This window comes from Myiozetetes cayanensis, unplaced genomic scaffold (assembly GCF_022539395.1).
Source record: "Myiozetetes cayanensis isolate MyiCay16 unplaced genomic scaffold, myiCay2020 scf6-25, whole genome shotgun sequence".
Lineage (NCBI taxonomy): Eukaryota > Metazoa > Chordata > Aves > Passeriformes > Tyrannidae > Myiozetetes > Myiozetetes cayanensis.
Genome location: NW_026087853.1, coordinates 8,461,021 through 8,478,282, shown reverse-complemented (window position 1 = coordinate 8,478,282; position 17,262 = coordinate 8,461,021). Strand labels below are relative to the sequence as shown.

General features: G+C 42.5%; 1 protein-coding gene across 6 annotated transcripts in view; it reads right to left on the bottom strand.

The window, feature by feature from the left end:
• The window catches only part of CDC42BPB (CDC42 binding protein kinase beta), a 95,322-nt gene extending 79,249 nt beyond the window's left edge, over positions 1-16,073 (bottom strand). For 2 of the 6 annotated variants that reach the window (XM_050335420.1, XM_050335423.1), the window contains exon 1: positions 15,837-16,072. In XM_050335420.1, the coding sequence (XP_050191377.1) occupies positions 15,837-16,014 (178 nt within the window). In that variant the 5' untranslated portion in view covers positions 16,015-16,072. Of the gene's footprint in view, positions 1-15,836 lie in introns of all 6 variants that reach the window. The other 4 variants (XM_050335424.1, XM_050335425.1, XM_050335421.1 and 1 more) reach the window with 3 other exon arrangements.
• Positions 16,074-17,262: the final 1,189 nt, after the last annotated feature.

The following is a 17,262-nucleotide window of genomic DNA, read 5'->3' as shown; positions in this document are numbered from 1 at the left end:
ACATCCCATTACTGCACACTGCAGCATGATCAGCAGCAGTCCAGGATTGCTGGGTTCTAGCTTCTCCCTCCTTCTTGCATATTCTTAAAGCCAGTAAGAAACAAAACTCTGTTCAATCACTACCCTCACAGTTGTAGATGTCACGTCTCACCTTTACAAGGTAGGCATATCAAGTGAGGATCTTCCCAACAGGTTTTTATATCAGATGCAGTATCAGATAGAACATTCTGCTTTTAAGCTTGTCATTTTAAACCAAACTTTTCAGTTTTGTACACTCCTCTTTACTTAAATTTAGGTGTAAGATTATCCACATGCCATCTGTGTTTAATAAGCCCCACATCCATAATCCTTTTGCCCCAAGATTTATTTCCACACATTTAGGTGGACAGTTTCTTTTCTTTACTCATCCACAGCCCATCTAGACAGGTGTGTTGATTTCAACACAGAAATTCAATTACTAGGGCATTCAGAACGAGCTTGTAGTACCCTGGAAATCTCAAATCTCCGGCTCCATTCTCTTGGCTTCCAACCTTTTTCTTTACTCATTCTTGGAAATAACAACCAAACATTTGGAAGCTCCAATGCAACACCAGGGTGAGCAGCTGCATGGCCAGTACAGATGTGTTTTTACAGCTTTTCATTTCCAGAATAGGAACCAGTGAAGATGCACTAACTTCCTTCCACAAATCTTCTGACATAGTACCTAGCCTCTGAGGAGACCACAAGAAGAAGAGGTGACCACAAGCAGAAGAACAAGGAATTTCAGTTAATCCTCAAAATACTTCAACCTACTTCAATGCAACTGCAAACTCTGCAAAGTAGTATAGACACCGAGTCAATATTTACACAGAGAAAAGCCAAATGGTTGCCCTTCTACCTCCTTATGCATCATTTTAGCGATATCCCATTCCCTTCCTTTTACCCCACATAGAATTTAATATTTTCCTTTACTGATTTGTCTCCAGTGTCATCTAAGTAAACCTTGGCTACTTTGCCCATTCCATTATTCTTTTAGCTCTTAAGTAATATTTTCCAATTGCATTGACTCACTTAAAAAAAAAAAAACAAACAGTCCCAAACCACAATTTACAAAGACTGTCAAACTTTTCATCCTTGATAATGCAGTTCAGACAAGCTAGTTTCTTTTTTGATGCTAGTATTGTTGAGTTGAGGCTATGTAATTCTTTTCTTCCATAAACTTCTTTGGAATTCTCTAACAGAAAAGTCTGGAAGAGATGCAATCTTAAATTTTTTGCTTTACTTTATAATCCCTTAAAATACTCAATATATATGCCTCTCGGGTTATCTTTTTTTTTTTTTTTTAACATCATGAAAAGGCTGCTCAGGACTGCTTGTTAAATAAGACATCATTCCACCTTCAGGTTGCCACTGTGAATCCAGCAAGGACATGAGCATTACCAAAAATATTTTTAATCTCTTGGTAATTCCATGGTCTTTGAAGTAACATATAAGTTTCAATCTGGTCCTTATGGGCAGGTACACACACAACACAAGTTGGTGGCATTGGTCTGCAAGACAGAGATACCACACAGCACTGAGGAGAAAGAAGGATATGCTTATAAACTTGTATTTTTGTTGATCACATTGTCTGTAATGAAGTTTAAGTCTTGAAGGCTATTTTTCTGGCAACTGTCCTAATGCTTATACCTTAACAGCAACAAAATTTCACTTTAATAACAATTTCAGGAAGCTTAACTCTTGTTTCTTATGTAATTTGAATTTTAAAGCCAAGTCCATAGCAGCATCATTAAAAAAAAAATAATTTAGGACCATAAAGTCTTTAAAAAGAAGTATCAGGAACAGTCATCTCTTAAACTATTCCACTTTATTATCTGCATGAGCAGCAAATGTCATTTTGTCACTGTTTCTATTACTGTGCTCAGACTGTACAAAAATGCACCTAATTATTTTAAGAAATTTTACAATTGCAGAGTAGTTTGTGCAACTGCTGGCAAAAGTTTGTCCCTCACTGATTGTTCAGCTGCATTTTAAAGGAAGGAAAGAAGCCAGAAGCATTCACAGCTGTATTATATGAAACCAAAAACTTAAAAATTATTCTTTTCTAAAGACCCACTCTATGAGAAAGGCATTTTCAGAGAACCAAGAAGTCAAATTGGATCTCATCTTTCTTACATGAACATATTTGAACAGATCAAGACACCCAAGTCTAGTATGAATCTTTGTTATCTCATATGAAAAGGGTTTTTTTGAGTGCCATCAGTTCCATCACTCCTTCAAATTCTTCCTTTACAGACATTTTAGTAAATAAGCTCAACTTAAAAGTTTTCCTTAAAGTACAAGAACTTCTCGAAGCACAGGTAAAGACATCTGGCCTGACAAATGTTTGTAGTATTGATCAATATTTAGGACTTAAAATGATATCTTTCCCACTCCTTTCTAATTCATGTACCTGCTTCTTTTTTATTCCAATACTACAAGTTTTAAAACAAGTACTATGAATCCTCAACAATCTATTTCTGGATAAGTGTTAAAAGACTACAAGCTGACAGTGTTGATTTCCTCTTCCATGAATTGTTATGCACACCTAAAATTATTTCCTTGCCAATAATTTTTTTTTATTTTATTTTTTTAAACACAGAAGTGATAACTAGCAGTCTCCACCCAAGTCTCTCAGAAAATGGAGAGCACGGGTTCTTAAGTGTTATATGGGACATGAAGGGGGAGGAAGAGATGAGGGCAAGGAGATTGAAGTAAGAAGTAGGTCTTGCCCATGCTTTCCTCTTGCAGAAAGATAATCCATTATCTTTCACCAGCTGTCACCCATTTCAGAGCTCCCCACAGACCTCTGAAGGTAAATTACTGGAGCACATTTTCAAGTAAAGTCTCTGTATGATTTACTCTGCAGCTATCAAGCATACACTTGAACAAAGAGCTATCATTACCAATGTGCACAACGACATATTACAGCCATTGACACAAAAGATCATTGCTGCAATGTGTGCACAAGCGTGCATTGCTGTTTTAAAGACATCACTGCAAAGTGCCTTCTCTAAATACAAGTAGGAAATGAGAAGTGAAGAGTTTGAACTAAATGAAAGAGGAAATTAAGGACATGAGAGGAGGGGAATGATATTTCTCAGCATTTCTCAGCATATTTTAACCAGCAAGACTCAGTCCAAAAAAAAAAGAAGTTATTGCCATTATTTTACTATCTGCTTTTTCTTCCAAGGTACCTGCAAGTGTGCATGTACCAGAGCATCTGAAACAACTACAAAGCACCTTGAAAAAAGTTTCTTCTGAAAAACTAACACACATTATAAACTGCTCCCAGACACAGTCCTTGCCCCAGAAGGGCAGTAGAGCATTACATTATATAGTACTGTAAATTAATGCCTTCATGACATAGCTGACAGTATATGTTCTCCGAGAAGAATGTCTACCAGACTTCCAGGCATTTAGGAATGTAAGAATTTTGAAGAATCTTATCATTTTCCAAGGAGTTTTTGGGAAGCAACACACTCAAAGACATAGATATAAATTCATTGTATGGAAAGTCAAGTGGCACTTAGGATACCCTATAGACACAACACACAACTAACAAAGGATTTAGTTCTTGGGTTTTGCCCCATTTATACATTGTTATCCTCATCACTGATAGCACTTCCTGTGCTATTTTCCATACATCAATATGATTTTGAAACACTGAATTTGTTGTGTGCTTTGGTTAGCTGAGTGTACTATCATCAGTAAAGAACATCAGCATTAAAACCATGTTGCAAGTCCAACTTCGTGTAGGTCATAAAGCTCTTATTTTACAGAGGAAGCAAAAACCCCAGCTACTATCTCCCATTAGATCTTTAGAACTATGAGGAAGATTTGTTTCATTCACCCTGTTGTTAGCAACCGCTCAGCCAGACTCATTGTAATGTCAGATATAAGGATATTAGGAACCCTCCTAGATAGGGATCCCTTTGTGATATGGGAACATATATCTAGTAGAACAGCTAGACCTGTATTTTTCATAAAGAATGATTCAGGCTCGCAGTCATGCAGGGATTTCAGGCTCTTCTGACACCTCCATGGAACAATGCTTTAAAATACTTCAACTGCTATCAAGGCTAACAACCAGACATAAGGAAACCACACTTGAGAAAAAGCACTAGACATAAAACATAGGTTCAAAGTTCTTAAAACCTGTTCTGGCAATTCTCTGCCAGGAACAAGGAAACTGGTGCTTTCTTTAAATATATGGCACAACAACCTGAAAAAAATTTAGTTTCCCTTCATTTACAAGCCCAGTTACAAGTCTGTCGATACTTATATTCAGACTGTGGCAACCACCTAAGATTATCAAAAATTAATAGTAAATTTACACAAGTTGTGTGAACTTCTTTACTACAACAAGAAGATTCTATTTCACATATTTCTTTCCATTCTGAGAAGTACGAAGAACAATTGTTTTCTATTAGAGCAGCCATGAAGTAAAATGCATTTGCGAACACAGGAAAAAATATTATACTGAACCACAGAGTAAATTTAGGTTGGAAGGGACCTCTGGAGATCGGAGTCCACCCTCCTATTCAAAGCTGAGATAACATCAAAATTCAATCAGGTGGCACAAGGCCTGTCCAGCTGAGGTTTGTCCCTTAGGATGCAGAGACTATCACCTTTCTGGGAGACTCTTCCAGTGCCAGACACCCTCACAAGGAGTACTTTATATCCCCATGACTGTTTCAATAGTCAGAGTCCTCCTTGCCATAGTCTGTGTCCACTGTATCTCCTTTCTGGTAGTGCATCCAGGAAGCATCTGCCTGTGTGTCCTCCCTAACCACACATCTGGCAGTTGAGGATCGTGATCAGCCCCCCTTCTCCAGGCTGACCAGCCCCAGATATCTCAGGCCTTTCTTGCATATCTTGTATTTCAGGCCTCCAACCACATTAGTGGTTTACTGCCAGACTCTCTTCAGTTTCCCAGTGGTTTTTCTGTACTGGGAAGCCCAGAAGTAGACAAAGTACCCCAGAAATGGCCTCAGAAGTGGTGCAAAGAGACAAATAACCACTTCCCTCAGCCTGCTGTCTGCAGTCTCACAGATGCAGCCCTCTACACAGGCAGCTACTGTTTCTACAATGGTGCACCACTGACTTGTCCATATAATTGTTTACCAGGATTCCCAAATGTTTTTCTGCAAGGCTGTTTTCTAGTTTGTCATTCCCCAGCTTTTACAGCAAGACTTCACACTTGTCATGCTGAACTCTGTGAGGAGTGTGAAGGAAGTATAATGCTGGTATGCAAAAGGTTGAAGGACAGAATGTAAGGTCTGCCATCCCCACCCTCAACAAGCACCCAAAACTGTAAACATAATCTCTACGACATTTAATACTACCCACAAGAACAGGAAGGTTATATCTAGACAACCTATAGCTCTGATTCTTTCGTGACCAACTGGGGCACTTCTGCTCCTGGTCCAAGCCACTCAAATCCATGCATACCTTTAAAGTTGAGGAAGATTACTGAAAGCCCTTTCCTAAGGGCAGTAAAAGCTTCTCCATTACATAATTTTTTCCAATTAAACTTCTCCCCCTTCCCTCCTTCTCAAAATGCTAAGTCTTTCATCTTTACAATTCACATCAGACAAAGTCAACTTCGAGATTCACAAGGATTGATTATTTCTAGCCACAGATGTAGACCTGCCTGGGTCAAGCCTGACCAGTATAGCCCTGTTCATAGGGCACTACATCCAATCCAGTAAATCCTGCTGGCCCACAATAACAAACACAGTGATACCCACAGTTCAGTTGCCTTAAAACCAGTAAATATTTCTAAGGGCAAGATAAGGACAGTGCATGGGCCTGATACAGCCTCCAGTTAGGCATCCCCACTGTATGTTGTCCTGTGTTATCTGGAGCACAAGGCCAACAGGACCACAGTTTAAAAACAACTGTGTGTATATTGTCATTATTCCCAACTTAAATATAAACTGTTCAGGAAACCAAAGGATGAACTTACTGGTAATGGAAATCTTTAGTTACATAACAAAGTAATTTAACACAGTCAAATTTAACTCCTCTCTGCAGCACTGCATTGCCACACGACTAAGGTATTTCACTACAACTAGTTAAAGCTGGTCTGGAAAGAAAATGTTTGTGCTTCTTCCCTGTGACACAACTAATCTGGAACTTCTCAGAAAGTCTGCTCTGAAAGATGAAGTGTTGAGAGTTCAGGAAAAATACCATATTACCCTTAAAAGGCAGAAAGATTGAATACCACAGACTCCAGCCTTCACTCTGCACTATAACCCAACATGTAGCAATTACCAGCTCCATTAGGACATTCAGATCACTTTTAGCCTCTTGTACATGCAAAACTTTTCTTCTCACAGCCTCCTGTAGGAAGTCACATAGGGTGAAGTTCTGAATCATAAAAATGTAGTTTCCTTTAGGGTAACTTGAGAGCATTGCAGGGCAATGAAGCCACCCTAAAAGGAACCACTGATTGCAAGAGCACAGCAAGATCCCCTCCTTTGCTTAAAGAACATACCAACTAAAAAGAAAGAAACTGTGGTCAGATATTACATTGCTGTTTCTCACAGACATAATGCAAACCCTCAGACACAGAAACCTAATTTAAATTTTTAATGTATTAATATAATTAACAATAATATTTTATATATATTATGATTAATAATTTAAAATTTAAAATCCTTAATTTAAAATTTTCAATAGAAACTTCTTACTTAAGTACACCTATAGCTATAGGAAAAACACATTGGGTACTCTCCTTTGGATCCACAGTCCAAGAATGGACAGAAGCCTGCAGAACAAAGCCTGCAGTGCCTGCACACTGAGCATTCATCATCTCTCAGGGCTAACAAGAGACAAGGAAAGCCCAGCCATGCAGCCATTATACACAGAAATGGGGGTGGAGGGAACAACACAGGATAACCTAACTAATCCTATCAGAAAAAAGAGTTAAATTTAAAGACTAAACATGCATCTTAAAAAGCAAACCTTTGGGAGCATATTTCAAAATGATATAATAGGATCTTCATGCCTGAAGTCACCCTCCTGCTGTTTCTACTCTGCCTTAATTACAGTAAAATAGAAAGACACTCAGAACACTCACAGCCTTCCTCATTGATAATCCAAGTCACACGGGCAGCAATAAAGCCAACAGCCACACAGAAAAGCTTCATGAAGAAGCCAACTTTTGAGGAAGGATGTGCAAAATGAAGATCATAAAAGTTATAATTGCAGCAGAAATCCAAAGGTGTGCAAGGCAATGGAAACAACCACCCCATCCACCCCCAAGGTAGACAAGGATCTCTGGAAGAGGCAGAGGGGGAACCAGGGACAGAGGAATTCCTCAAGAGTGGGAAAAGGGTTTCAGACACCTCACCAGTATTACCATGCAATTACTGGAAAACTTGTCCTTCCTCAGATGAGGACAGAGATTTCATCTATCCAGGGAAGGCACACAGTTTAACTCTTAGGCTAAGGGACGGACCATTATTAGCAGGGAATCGTAAAGTACAAAGCCCCCATACTTCTATAGAGGTTGCTATGTTTTGGGTAAAGTTATATCACCTGTAAAAAGAATTAATCCACATCCCACAACCTATACAAACATCCCCAAAACATAGTCCCAAATAAAGGACAATATTACCAGAAAAAGAGTGGTTTAAGACTCCTTTAAGACCGACTTTCACATATCTGACTTTAAAACATGTGTCATCTTACTTGTAATTTTATCTTTCACTTAATGAGATAATGGCAATTAAAACAATATAACCCAGGTTTAAGATGAATTAAAAATCCAGACAGAATTTTGTACGGACTTTTCTAAAACCCTAAACATGCACATCTTGCTAAACTGGCACAAACACATTTCAAGCAGGACTTCACAAAGAAATTATCCATGTTTATTTTTATGGTGGAGAACAATTATAGATGGTGAAAAGAATTTGGAATTGGTGCTGCTTCTCACCTTTTCTCTTCTTGACCTTCTGTAGAAAGGCAGCTATACATACTCAGCCCTCAATGGCACTGCACTTAAGGAAATTAAGAACTATATCTCAGCTTTCATTAGTGCACATCTGATTAATAAATTCCATTAATTTTCAATGATTCAGTATTTGGTGAAGATACCCCACCAGTTTCTGAAGCTCAGACTCCTTTACAGAGGTCTCAGGTTGGGTGTCCAAAGATACTAATCACATGTGAAGCTTTAGGCCACGGTTAAGTAATAACAGGTTTCAGTGTTAAGACCCTGATGACATGAATGATAGAAATTAAGCTCTCAGGCACTTCAGGATGCCTAGGGCCTCAGCTGGAAATGATGGATGCACACACTTAATCTGAATGCACTCTAAGTGTATCTACAGACATGATTACTGAGGCCTATGCAAAATCAGGGCTTAAGAAAACAGTGTGTAGTTTCCTATTGAAGAAAGCTACATTCATTATAGTGAACAAGATCTTTATAAATGAAAGCTTGCATTCTGGCAATCTGCATACGCTGATGAGAAAAATAGGGTAGAAGATTTTAGTGTCAGGAGGATAGCTAAAATGAACAGATCACAGTGAACCACAGAGCAAATGTACATAAAAATCCTTAGACCTGGAGAAGCTTTTCAAAATTAAATCCCTTTTCTTAAAAAAAATTTAAAAAACCCGAAACCACCACAAAACCTAGAGCTTCACTGATATATTATGAAGCATGATACAAGCCCTTTGGTAACTACATCAAGAATACAGTGGAATTCTCAAGTGTACTTTATGAAAGACCTAGGAAATTAATCTCAGCTCTGTTTAAAGCATTATCAAAGGCAACAATACAGCAAAAAGATTTAACAAGCCCCTTCTATTTTTCTAAAAAGTTGGTTTATGGTCCATCATCCTACTAATCTTTTCAGACTTGGGTAATGAAAAAGATGAATCCATAAAACTTTCCCTAATCCTATTCTGTTAAAGGCTCAGATAAATTTGCAATTGTTAAGGTAAGTATTATAATTCTTCCTTTTTGTAATAACCATCTAAAAACAGCTGCATGAATTGCTTCAAATTACATGCAAGGGATAAAATATAATTTTTATAAATTTAAAGAACCTGTATTTAATGTTCCCAACTAATCTCAACTACAGATCAATATTTTTTAAATCTGAAACATTAATACAGAACCATAAAGTAAAACAACTTGCTAAAAATAGCTAACGAAAGAAGTCTCCTCAGTTCTGATTCATGCAGTTAAAATCATTTGTTCTAGTAGGTGTGGAAAAAAGTGACTCACTCCCACACGTGAATTGTTTGCAAAAATAGGTTAGTTCAACTTAATTTGATTTTAAAAGTTCATTGTACTGGATCTGACTTCCAAGACATTTCACTGGTAATGCATAACTCTGCCAACCATGGAAGTTTTAAGGATGTAAATTAATTAAGTTTTTTTGCAAAATATTGTATCTTAATATATGTGAAAAATCAATATGAAAATAATTTAGATTTACAAGTGAAACAAGTCAGAAAAACCATTAGATTTATGGATGCTTATGAAACCTTATTTCTGCATTCTATACCTTATCCTGTACCATCACTGAGAAACTCCTAGCTGCACACATTTTTTCCTATATGAAGACAAATTTATCAATGACTTACTTATCCTTTTCTGAGTTTTTATAAACAAAATTTAAATGCAAAATATAGATCACAGTCTTTAACATACCACATAATTCCTCAAGCACTCACTAAAGACCTCTGCTATTTATTAGCACCTTTATCCACCCAAAAGAGATACTGACTCCTTTTATGGGACAAAAGATAAGCTTCACCCAGGAGTCTGTCACATTGACAGCACATGCCTATGGATCTCTCATCTTCCAGATCACTACTAAAATATGACTGCACCATTCAGTATGATGTTTCACTGCAAAAAGTTCTACAGAAGAAGTCTTTAAAAGATATTGCCTCGTTCTAAAAATAACAGATTAAAACAGATGTCCTGTAAAGAGTCCATCATCACACAGCAGCAGAAGGTTTGAACCTCATGCCCTCAGGTCATTAGCCCAGCCTACAATGCTGTCAAAGATAACATGGCAGCTTGGGCTACTTCATCATGAAGTAACATACGTTTTTGAAAAGAACAAAACCAGTTTAAAAAGCAGAGAATGCAGGGAACTGGGATTTGGTGGCCATGCTCACACTAAGACTTCATTAGCAAAGGTGATCCAAGCTATGGTGGGCCATATCTGACCACAGGAAAGCCTTCAGGACCAGAAAAGGGTTCCAGCTGCATCCACACTGCACAAATAAACTTTAGTGATCAACACCACTTGCCTTCCCAGGACCTCTGAAAGGCACCTGCAGCTGGACGCTGCCCTAATGCACCCTCAATCCACACCCTCCTGCTGGTGGCTCTAGTATAAGAGATCATAACAGGCTTTGGTGGATAGAGGATGGAAGTAAAAGAAATTTAGCCAAAATCTGAAATTCAGTTGTCTTGTTCATCAGCTGTCTTCATTATCTAACCACAGTCATTTCACACTCATGCCCAACAGGCTTATCACTCACTGCACAGCTTTTGCCTGCACAGAGAAGGACATTATACAAGCTGGCAGAGCCTGAGGTCCCTTCCTGGCTTTTTATGTGTATTTCTGCAAGCAGGAGATGGGGGAAGGAGTGCCAAAGGGAAAGAAAAGAGGAATTTAAGCCCTCAAGTCAAGAGATATAACATGTTATCAAGTGACAGTTTTTCCTGGTGTAACCCCGAAAGGCCAAAAAAAGAAGATCCTCATAAGCAACACTCAAAGTTCGACAACTCCAAGGTCATCTCAAAAATACTTAAGGATAGTTTCTGTCTCCTAAATCAGCAGCACACTCCCTCACACATCATGCCCCTGCCCTTACCTACCACTTTTTCTAGTACATCAGTAACTGTAGAAGTCAGAGAACTACATCTACCCTGCAGCTCATTTTTAAGATGCTCTAATGCAGGCTGGGAAGATCTTTTCTCAAGGCCACATCTACACTTCCAAACACAACTTCTTTTAGGCTGAGAGCAGGCTCTACACTTTTCTGACAGAAAGGCCACCCTGCAAGATTCTCCCTTCCCTCATTAGGTATTCTTTTATTTGAAAGGTTAAGGTGCCTTTTTAAGTAGAATTGGAAGGAGGAGAAAGAAGGCCTGCAAATCAACTTGCAAAGTTCACAAAGCCCCTCCAAGCAGCAAGATCCAAACTTGAAGCACCAGTCCTGACAGCGACCCAAAGCTGTGAATCACTTCACCAGCACAACAGCAGCCCTTCCTGGTAAATGTTCTGTGCGTGATTTTTTCCATCTATGGTCCAGCCTCAAGTGTAACAGAGATATACCCAAAAGTGGCAGCTCAGGGCTAGTCTAGAGGTTGCTTTGAGCACTGTACATGTACATTTTGCTCTCCTCTAGTCCACACTGGGAGCACACTGCTGTTACTACAACAGCATCCACTGTCTATTATGCCAGACTGTCTTCAGGAGCTCAGCAGCAGGTGCCCAGCTGGCCTACTTGTGCTAATCATCCGCAATCTTCCTTTTCCCCCACAGCTTCAGCCCCCTTAAAGTTCCTTTCAGGAAAAAATAAAAACAAACACGCAGACAAAAAAACCTCATTGCCACCTTCCAAAAGCAGAACACCACTCCAGCTGAGTAGCAGACCTTGCACAAACTGAGAACACAGAAGGTAGGTCAGCATACAAACAGACAGCTCATAACACATCAGGAGAAATGGTCCACAAAAGAATCTCATGCACCTGCTTCAAGCAAAAACCAAACACATTTCAGATCAGTCTAAACCACTCTGACATAATTTTTGAGGTGTTCTCACAAAGAGAACCAGCCAGTACATAGTCCACGAGTGAGACAACACCAACTGAAGTGTATGGGGGACATGTGCCACCTTGCCCTCTGCAGCAGGCCAGCAGTATGACACAGGGTCAGAGGAAACAAAGGCTGGAGCAAGAGAGGCTGTGCAGCACCAAGATAATTTTTAGTACAAATGAAGCCCGTTCCTTTGTGACTTTCCTCTGAACATGCTTGCCTACTGGCTGCAAACTGTGCCAAGTAGCTGTCCAAAAATGGAGCAGCCGGTTGCACCAGTCCCTGCTGACTGGAAGTAAGGGGCAGTGAGCATCAGCCACAGCCAACTAAGATAACTCCTGAAAAACAAGGTGATGTCAGACCAGCACAAAACTGGTGCCAGCCAGCAAGGTGCCCTGGCAGCAGCCACTCTAGCACAGGATTATGCAAGACTCAGATGCCTCAGTATGACAGAACAGGAGGCTCCATAGGGAGGAACACGCTGTACCCGAAAGCTAAAGGACAGGTGGTCCTCGGACACCTGAGCTGCAGCAGTGCTGCTCCAACACTCTTGTACTTCTCTCCTTGTCAGGTTAAACAAGGGACAGCACACATTTTTTGCAGGAAGAGTCCCTCAGGAGGTCTCTCTGCACTGCATGGACAATACCACCCCACAGCACCAAGGTACTGGTGTGCACCACAGTCCATCAGGTAAGTCCAAAGGACATGCAGCCTCCTCTGTGCTTGCTGATAGCTTTAGGTAGTCTCACTTTCAGAGAAGAACGAGCAAAACCAACTAGAATAAAGTGGACTCTTAACTGTTAGGATTCCTACTTATTTCTCACTCCAGGAGCAGCAGATGCAGCAACAGTTCAAGACATTAAGAACAGATTTGGGAAATTCTTCTGAACATACAGACATGGGTCTGTATCTAGCAGATTTGGATTCAACTCCCACTGAGAATATTGAGTATTATTTCAGTATCTATTATATAAACAATATATTGATAATCAACTGGGTGGGATCTTATTCAACATAAGTTATAAATAAAAATAACAAGAAGAAAAGGACTTTGGACTCCTCACTTGCAGCTCAGCTAGCTCTTCTCCAAAGACATCTGGCATAAAGATATGTGTATTATAATACATCCACTATAGGGAAAAAACAGTCTGAAAGCTCTGTTCACCATGGGAAAGCTGTAACTGCCAAGGTTAAAATGGCAGATTCTTACAACATTTGTAAAGCAATGGAAGCCACAAGCTGCCTCAAGGCAAATGGCCACACCCTACACTCTTCTATGGTTAGCAAATAGGAAGAAGATTTTGAAGAAATAAGCCCGTGGCAGGTCCGCCAGGAAGCAGCAGTGGGATTTACAGGACAGAAGCAATGGGATCCACCATTTGGAGCTCAGCAGCCTCTGCAGGTAAGGTGTGAGGCTTCCACAGACATTGAGTAGGGACAAGTTGGCCCAAGTATCACAGGATAAACGTGGGGCTTAAATTTTTGGACTCCCCATTTCTCTTCTCCAGCAACCAAGCGCCAGCTCCAGAATATGCTGCTGTCAGAGAGCAGAGATATCCACATCCAGACACTGCACCACACAACTCTTCATCTCCTCTGCACCACAAAGCCAGAAAAAGCCCTGCCTCAACTACCACGCCTGAACTCTCTTTTCTCTCAGCAATTAAGAATGAGAGCAAGTCCATTACCCATGCTGAATCATTTCAAGGGAATTTTACATGTGTGATACCTCACGCCTAGTTTTAAATCCAAAATTTTAAAGAAATGCTTGTTACATAGCTCAGTTTAATGCAAATTTAGAACCTGTGCAGCTTATTTCCATTGCCAGTGATAAGTCTCCATTTTGTCAAAAGGAAATTCTGTCTGCAGTTGATAAAAGAAACACTGCTCTTCAAAGTATATCCCAAATATTTAACTACACTCTCATACTTCCACAGACACATAGCAGCACAGAATACTTGTGCACATCAATCCAGAATATCTTCTAACAGAGAATCAGGCTGTAATTAAGACATATCATGACATAAGGAAGATTAGCATGTTTGGCATGATATTTTCCTTATTAGCTGGAGGCAGAAACAAGTTCCTTGTCAGTGGAAACATACTGTGAGGGCATTAGGACACAGATAAAAGGTGTCTCGCTGGCGTTTATTTGTTTTTAACAGCTTGAAGGAAAGGGAGGAGCACAGGGTATCAACTGTAATTGGTTTTAAGGGTATCCCTTGTTGATGGAACACAAATATACAGCAGTTCAGACTTAGGCCCACCCCCTTACCATCAAGAGCCTGGATTATAAACTTTTATCCCCACTCTGCAGCACCAGATGGTAGCTCACATACATTTCAATTATTTATTGAATAGGCACTTTGTTATACCAGGGTAATCCCACACTGCAGTAAGAACTACACACTGTTTTTATTGCAAGCTATACTTTTCATCAAGTCAGTAACCTTTTCACATTCAGTGAACACAATAAATAGAATTAAAAGAAGTGATTTTATAAACAATTGGATAATCGGCCTCTCGATCACACAGAAAATGACAACGCAGGGATCAATCAGTGAGACACAACCACCAGCAGTGCTATAGAAAAAGCACATCATTCTCTGGCCTGCCCCAAATCCTTTCCTCATCTTCAGTGCTCAAAGTACCTTTGCAGTCTGATCTATCACACTTAACAGTTTGCTGGTGCTCACCCGTTCAAGCCATCAGCTTGAAAACAAAACACCCTGAATGCACTTTGCAGAAGATGTACAAAGCTCCCACGACACAACAAATAATCAATGTTCCCCGGGCTGCAGCCTTGCGGGGCAGATGTGATAAAGTGGTTAATTATTCAGTTGGCAATCGCATTACTGACGTCAATAGAAGAGTCCAGGAAGTGAATCCTCTTAGTTTGTTAGTGTATGACAAAGAGTGGTGGTCCCCACAGAAATTCAGGAGAACCAGCTGTCCCTTCATGGTAGTGCTCTGGTCTGTAGTGCTGAAGGCCCACATTTGCATCTACTGAAGTAAATCTGCCCCTCCCTCTCCCTTAGGAAATCCTTTGTTTTGTTGGTTGTTTTTTTTTGTTCTGTTTTTGGTTTTTGTTTTTTTTTTTTTTTAAGAGTGCTCTTTTAAAGCCTAATTAACTGTACATGCATGAAACAGCTGATAAACGGGACAATGTACTCGTGAGCAATGATCTCTCCTCCCTCCCCTTCAATTCTCATTTCCATGGAGAAGTTAAGTCACCTTCATCATGCATTATTATTCATAACTTACTCAGCTGAATAAACCAGTCAGCCACCATGGCCGTTTTAACATAAATTCATTTAGACATGCAGCAGGGAAGGATCTCTGCTCTCCACATACCTGTAGTCAATAGTCTTTACCTAAACAATACTAGGATAGGAAACTTTTATCCTAAGTGTTACCAAAAGTATCCACATCTTCTTTTGTCAGCACTCTCCGGACTACTGGAGGTCTTTCATTATCAGGCTGCTTAGGAGTAGGAAACCATTAAACAAAGGTTTTATAAAGGCCGCCTAGGAACGCTCTGTCCTTCGGGGGCATACCCAAATCACAAAAAAAGACTGCATGATGAACGGGAGCTGTTGTTTCTTCAAGACACACACACACGCCCTCTCAAAAGCAACGACCCGGCACCAGAGCAGCGCTTCAAAGCCCGAGCCCGCTGCTCTCCCTTCCTCCCCTCCCCCAGGTAGGAAACCCTCCGAGGAGCGCCGGATTAGCCTGACATTTCGGGCTAAGCCGAGCAGGGTTTCAGGCCAAGGACACTCCGGTGCTCTTCCTGCCGCCGGCTGCCAAGCGGTTCGCCCGGGACCGAGGGAGGAGACCCGCGGGGTCAAGGCCCGGCTGGCGGCGGGGGTGTTCCCCAGGGAGGCGCCGCATCCAGGGGCGGCGTCTCCGGACGCTGCCGGGAGCACCGTGCGGGGCCGGGCCGCCTCCGGCCCCTCGCCCGCCGCCCCTCGCAGCCCCCACCCGCAGGCCCCGGCCCCCCGGGCTCACCCCACTCGAGGAAGTCGGACACGTATCGGTCCCGGCGGAGCGGCGAGTCGCGGCTGCACTCGGCGTAGACGCCGACCAGGAGGTCGAGCAGGGTCTCCACGCTCAGCACGCTGTCGTGCCGCTGCGGCCCATCCAGCACCAGCTGCTCCAGCCGCTTCAGCCGCACCTTGGCCGACATGGTGCCGCGGGGGCGGCGGGCGCGGGGCGCGGGCGGGACGGCGCTGGGGCCGAGGCCCCGGGGCTCAGCCGCGCTCGGCCGCCCCGCAGCCGCCGAGCGGCTCCTTCCGCGGGCTCCGCCTCAGGCGCGGACGGTCCATGGGCCGGGCCCGGCCACCCCCCGCCCCGCCGCGCTGCGGCCTCGCCCCGGCGGCGGCAGCGAAGGGAAGGGAAGGGCCGATCCCGATGCCGCTCCCGATCCCGCTCCCGATCCCGCTGCTCCTCCCCCGGAGCGGCCCCGGCCACGCCCCCCGCGCGGCGCCCGCGCGCTCCGACGTGGGCAGGGCCCCGCGGGGCCGCGCAGGAATGTTGGGCCGAGCGGGGACCCGTAGCGGCAGATTCGCCGCGGAGCGGGCGGGGGCGGCGCGTCCGCAGGGGCACTTTCGTGTGTCTGTCTGTGTGAGACTGAGAGGTCTTCTTCGGCAGGGCCTCTGGTGTGACATGCGGCTGTACTTTCGAGCCTGAGGAAGGAGACCTGACCAGTGGAACAGCACCCCTCACTCAAGGACATGGGCTGGGCTCATGGATGAGTTTTAGGGATGCAGTAAATCGAGATGCTGGCGTATGTCTGTGTTTCCAGAACCACAGGATGGGTCAGGTTGGAAGGGACTGCAGTGCATCATTTGCTCCAACCTCCCTTGCTCAAGCAGGGTCATCCCAGAGGATGTGGCACAGAGCTGCGTCCAGATGGTTCTTGAATATCACCAGTGAGGGGGACTCCACACCCTCTCTGGGCAACCTCTGCCAGGGCTCGGTCACTGCACAGTGAAGAAGTTCTTCCTCGTGTTCAGGTGGAGCTTCCTGTGCATCAGTTTCTGCTCGTTGCCTCTTGTCCTATTGCTCAGCACCACTGAGCAGAGCCCAGCTCCGTCCTCTTGGCACCCGCCCTCCAAATGCTTACAGATGTTGATGAGGTCCTCTCTTGGCTGTCTCTTCTCAAGGCTGAACAGCCCCAGCTCCTTGAGCCTTTCTCATAAAAGAGATGCACCAGTCCCTCAATAATCTTTGTTGCCCTCCACTGGGCCCACTGGAGCTCCATGTCTCTCTGTACATTGCTAACTTGGCAAAATACTCAAGGTCCATGTATCTGACAGCTGAACTATCTTAATTATAGTACTAAAAATCACACCTACATGTCAAAAAGACCCCTGCCCAGGTGAAGACCCTTCCTCTGAACATGCACAGAAGGTAGCTGAGCTTACTTAACTTG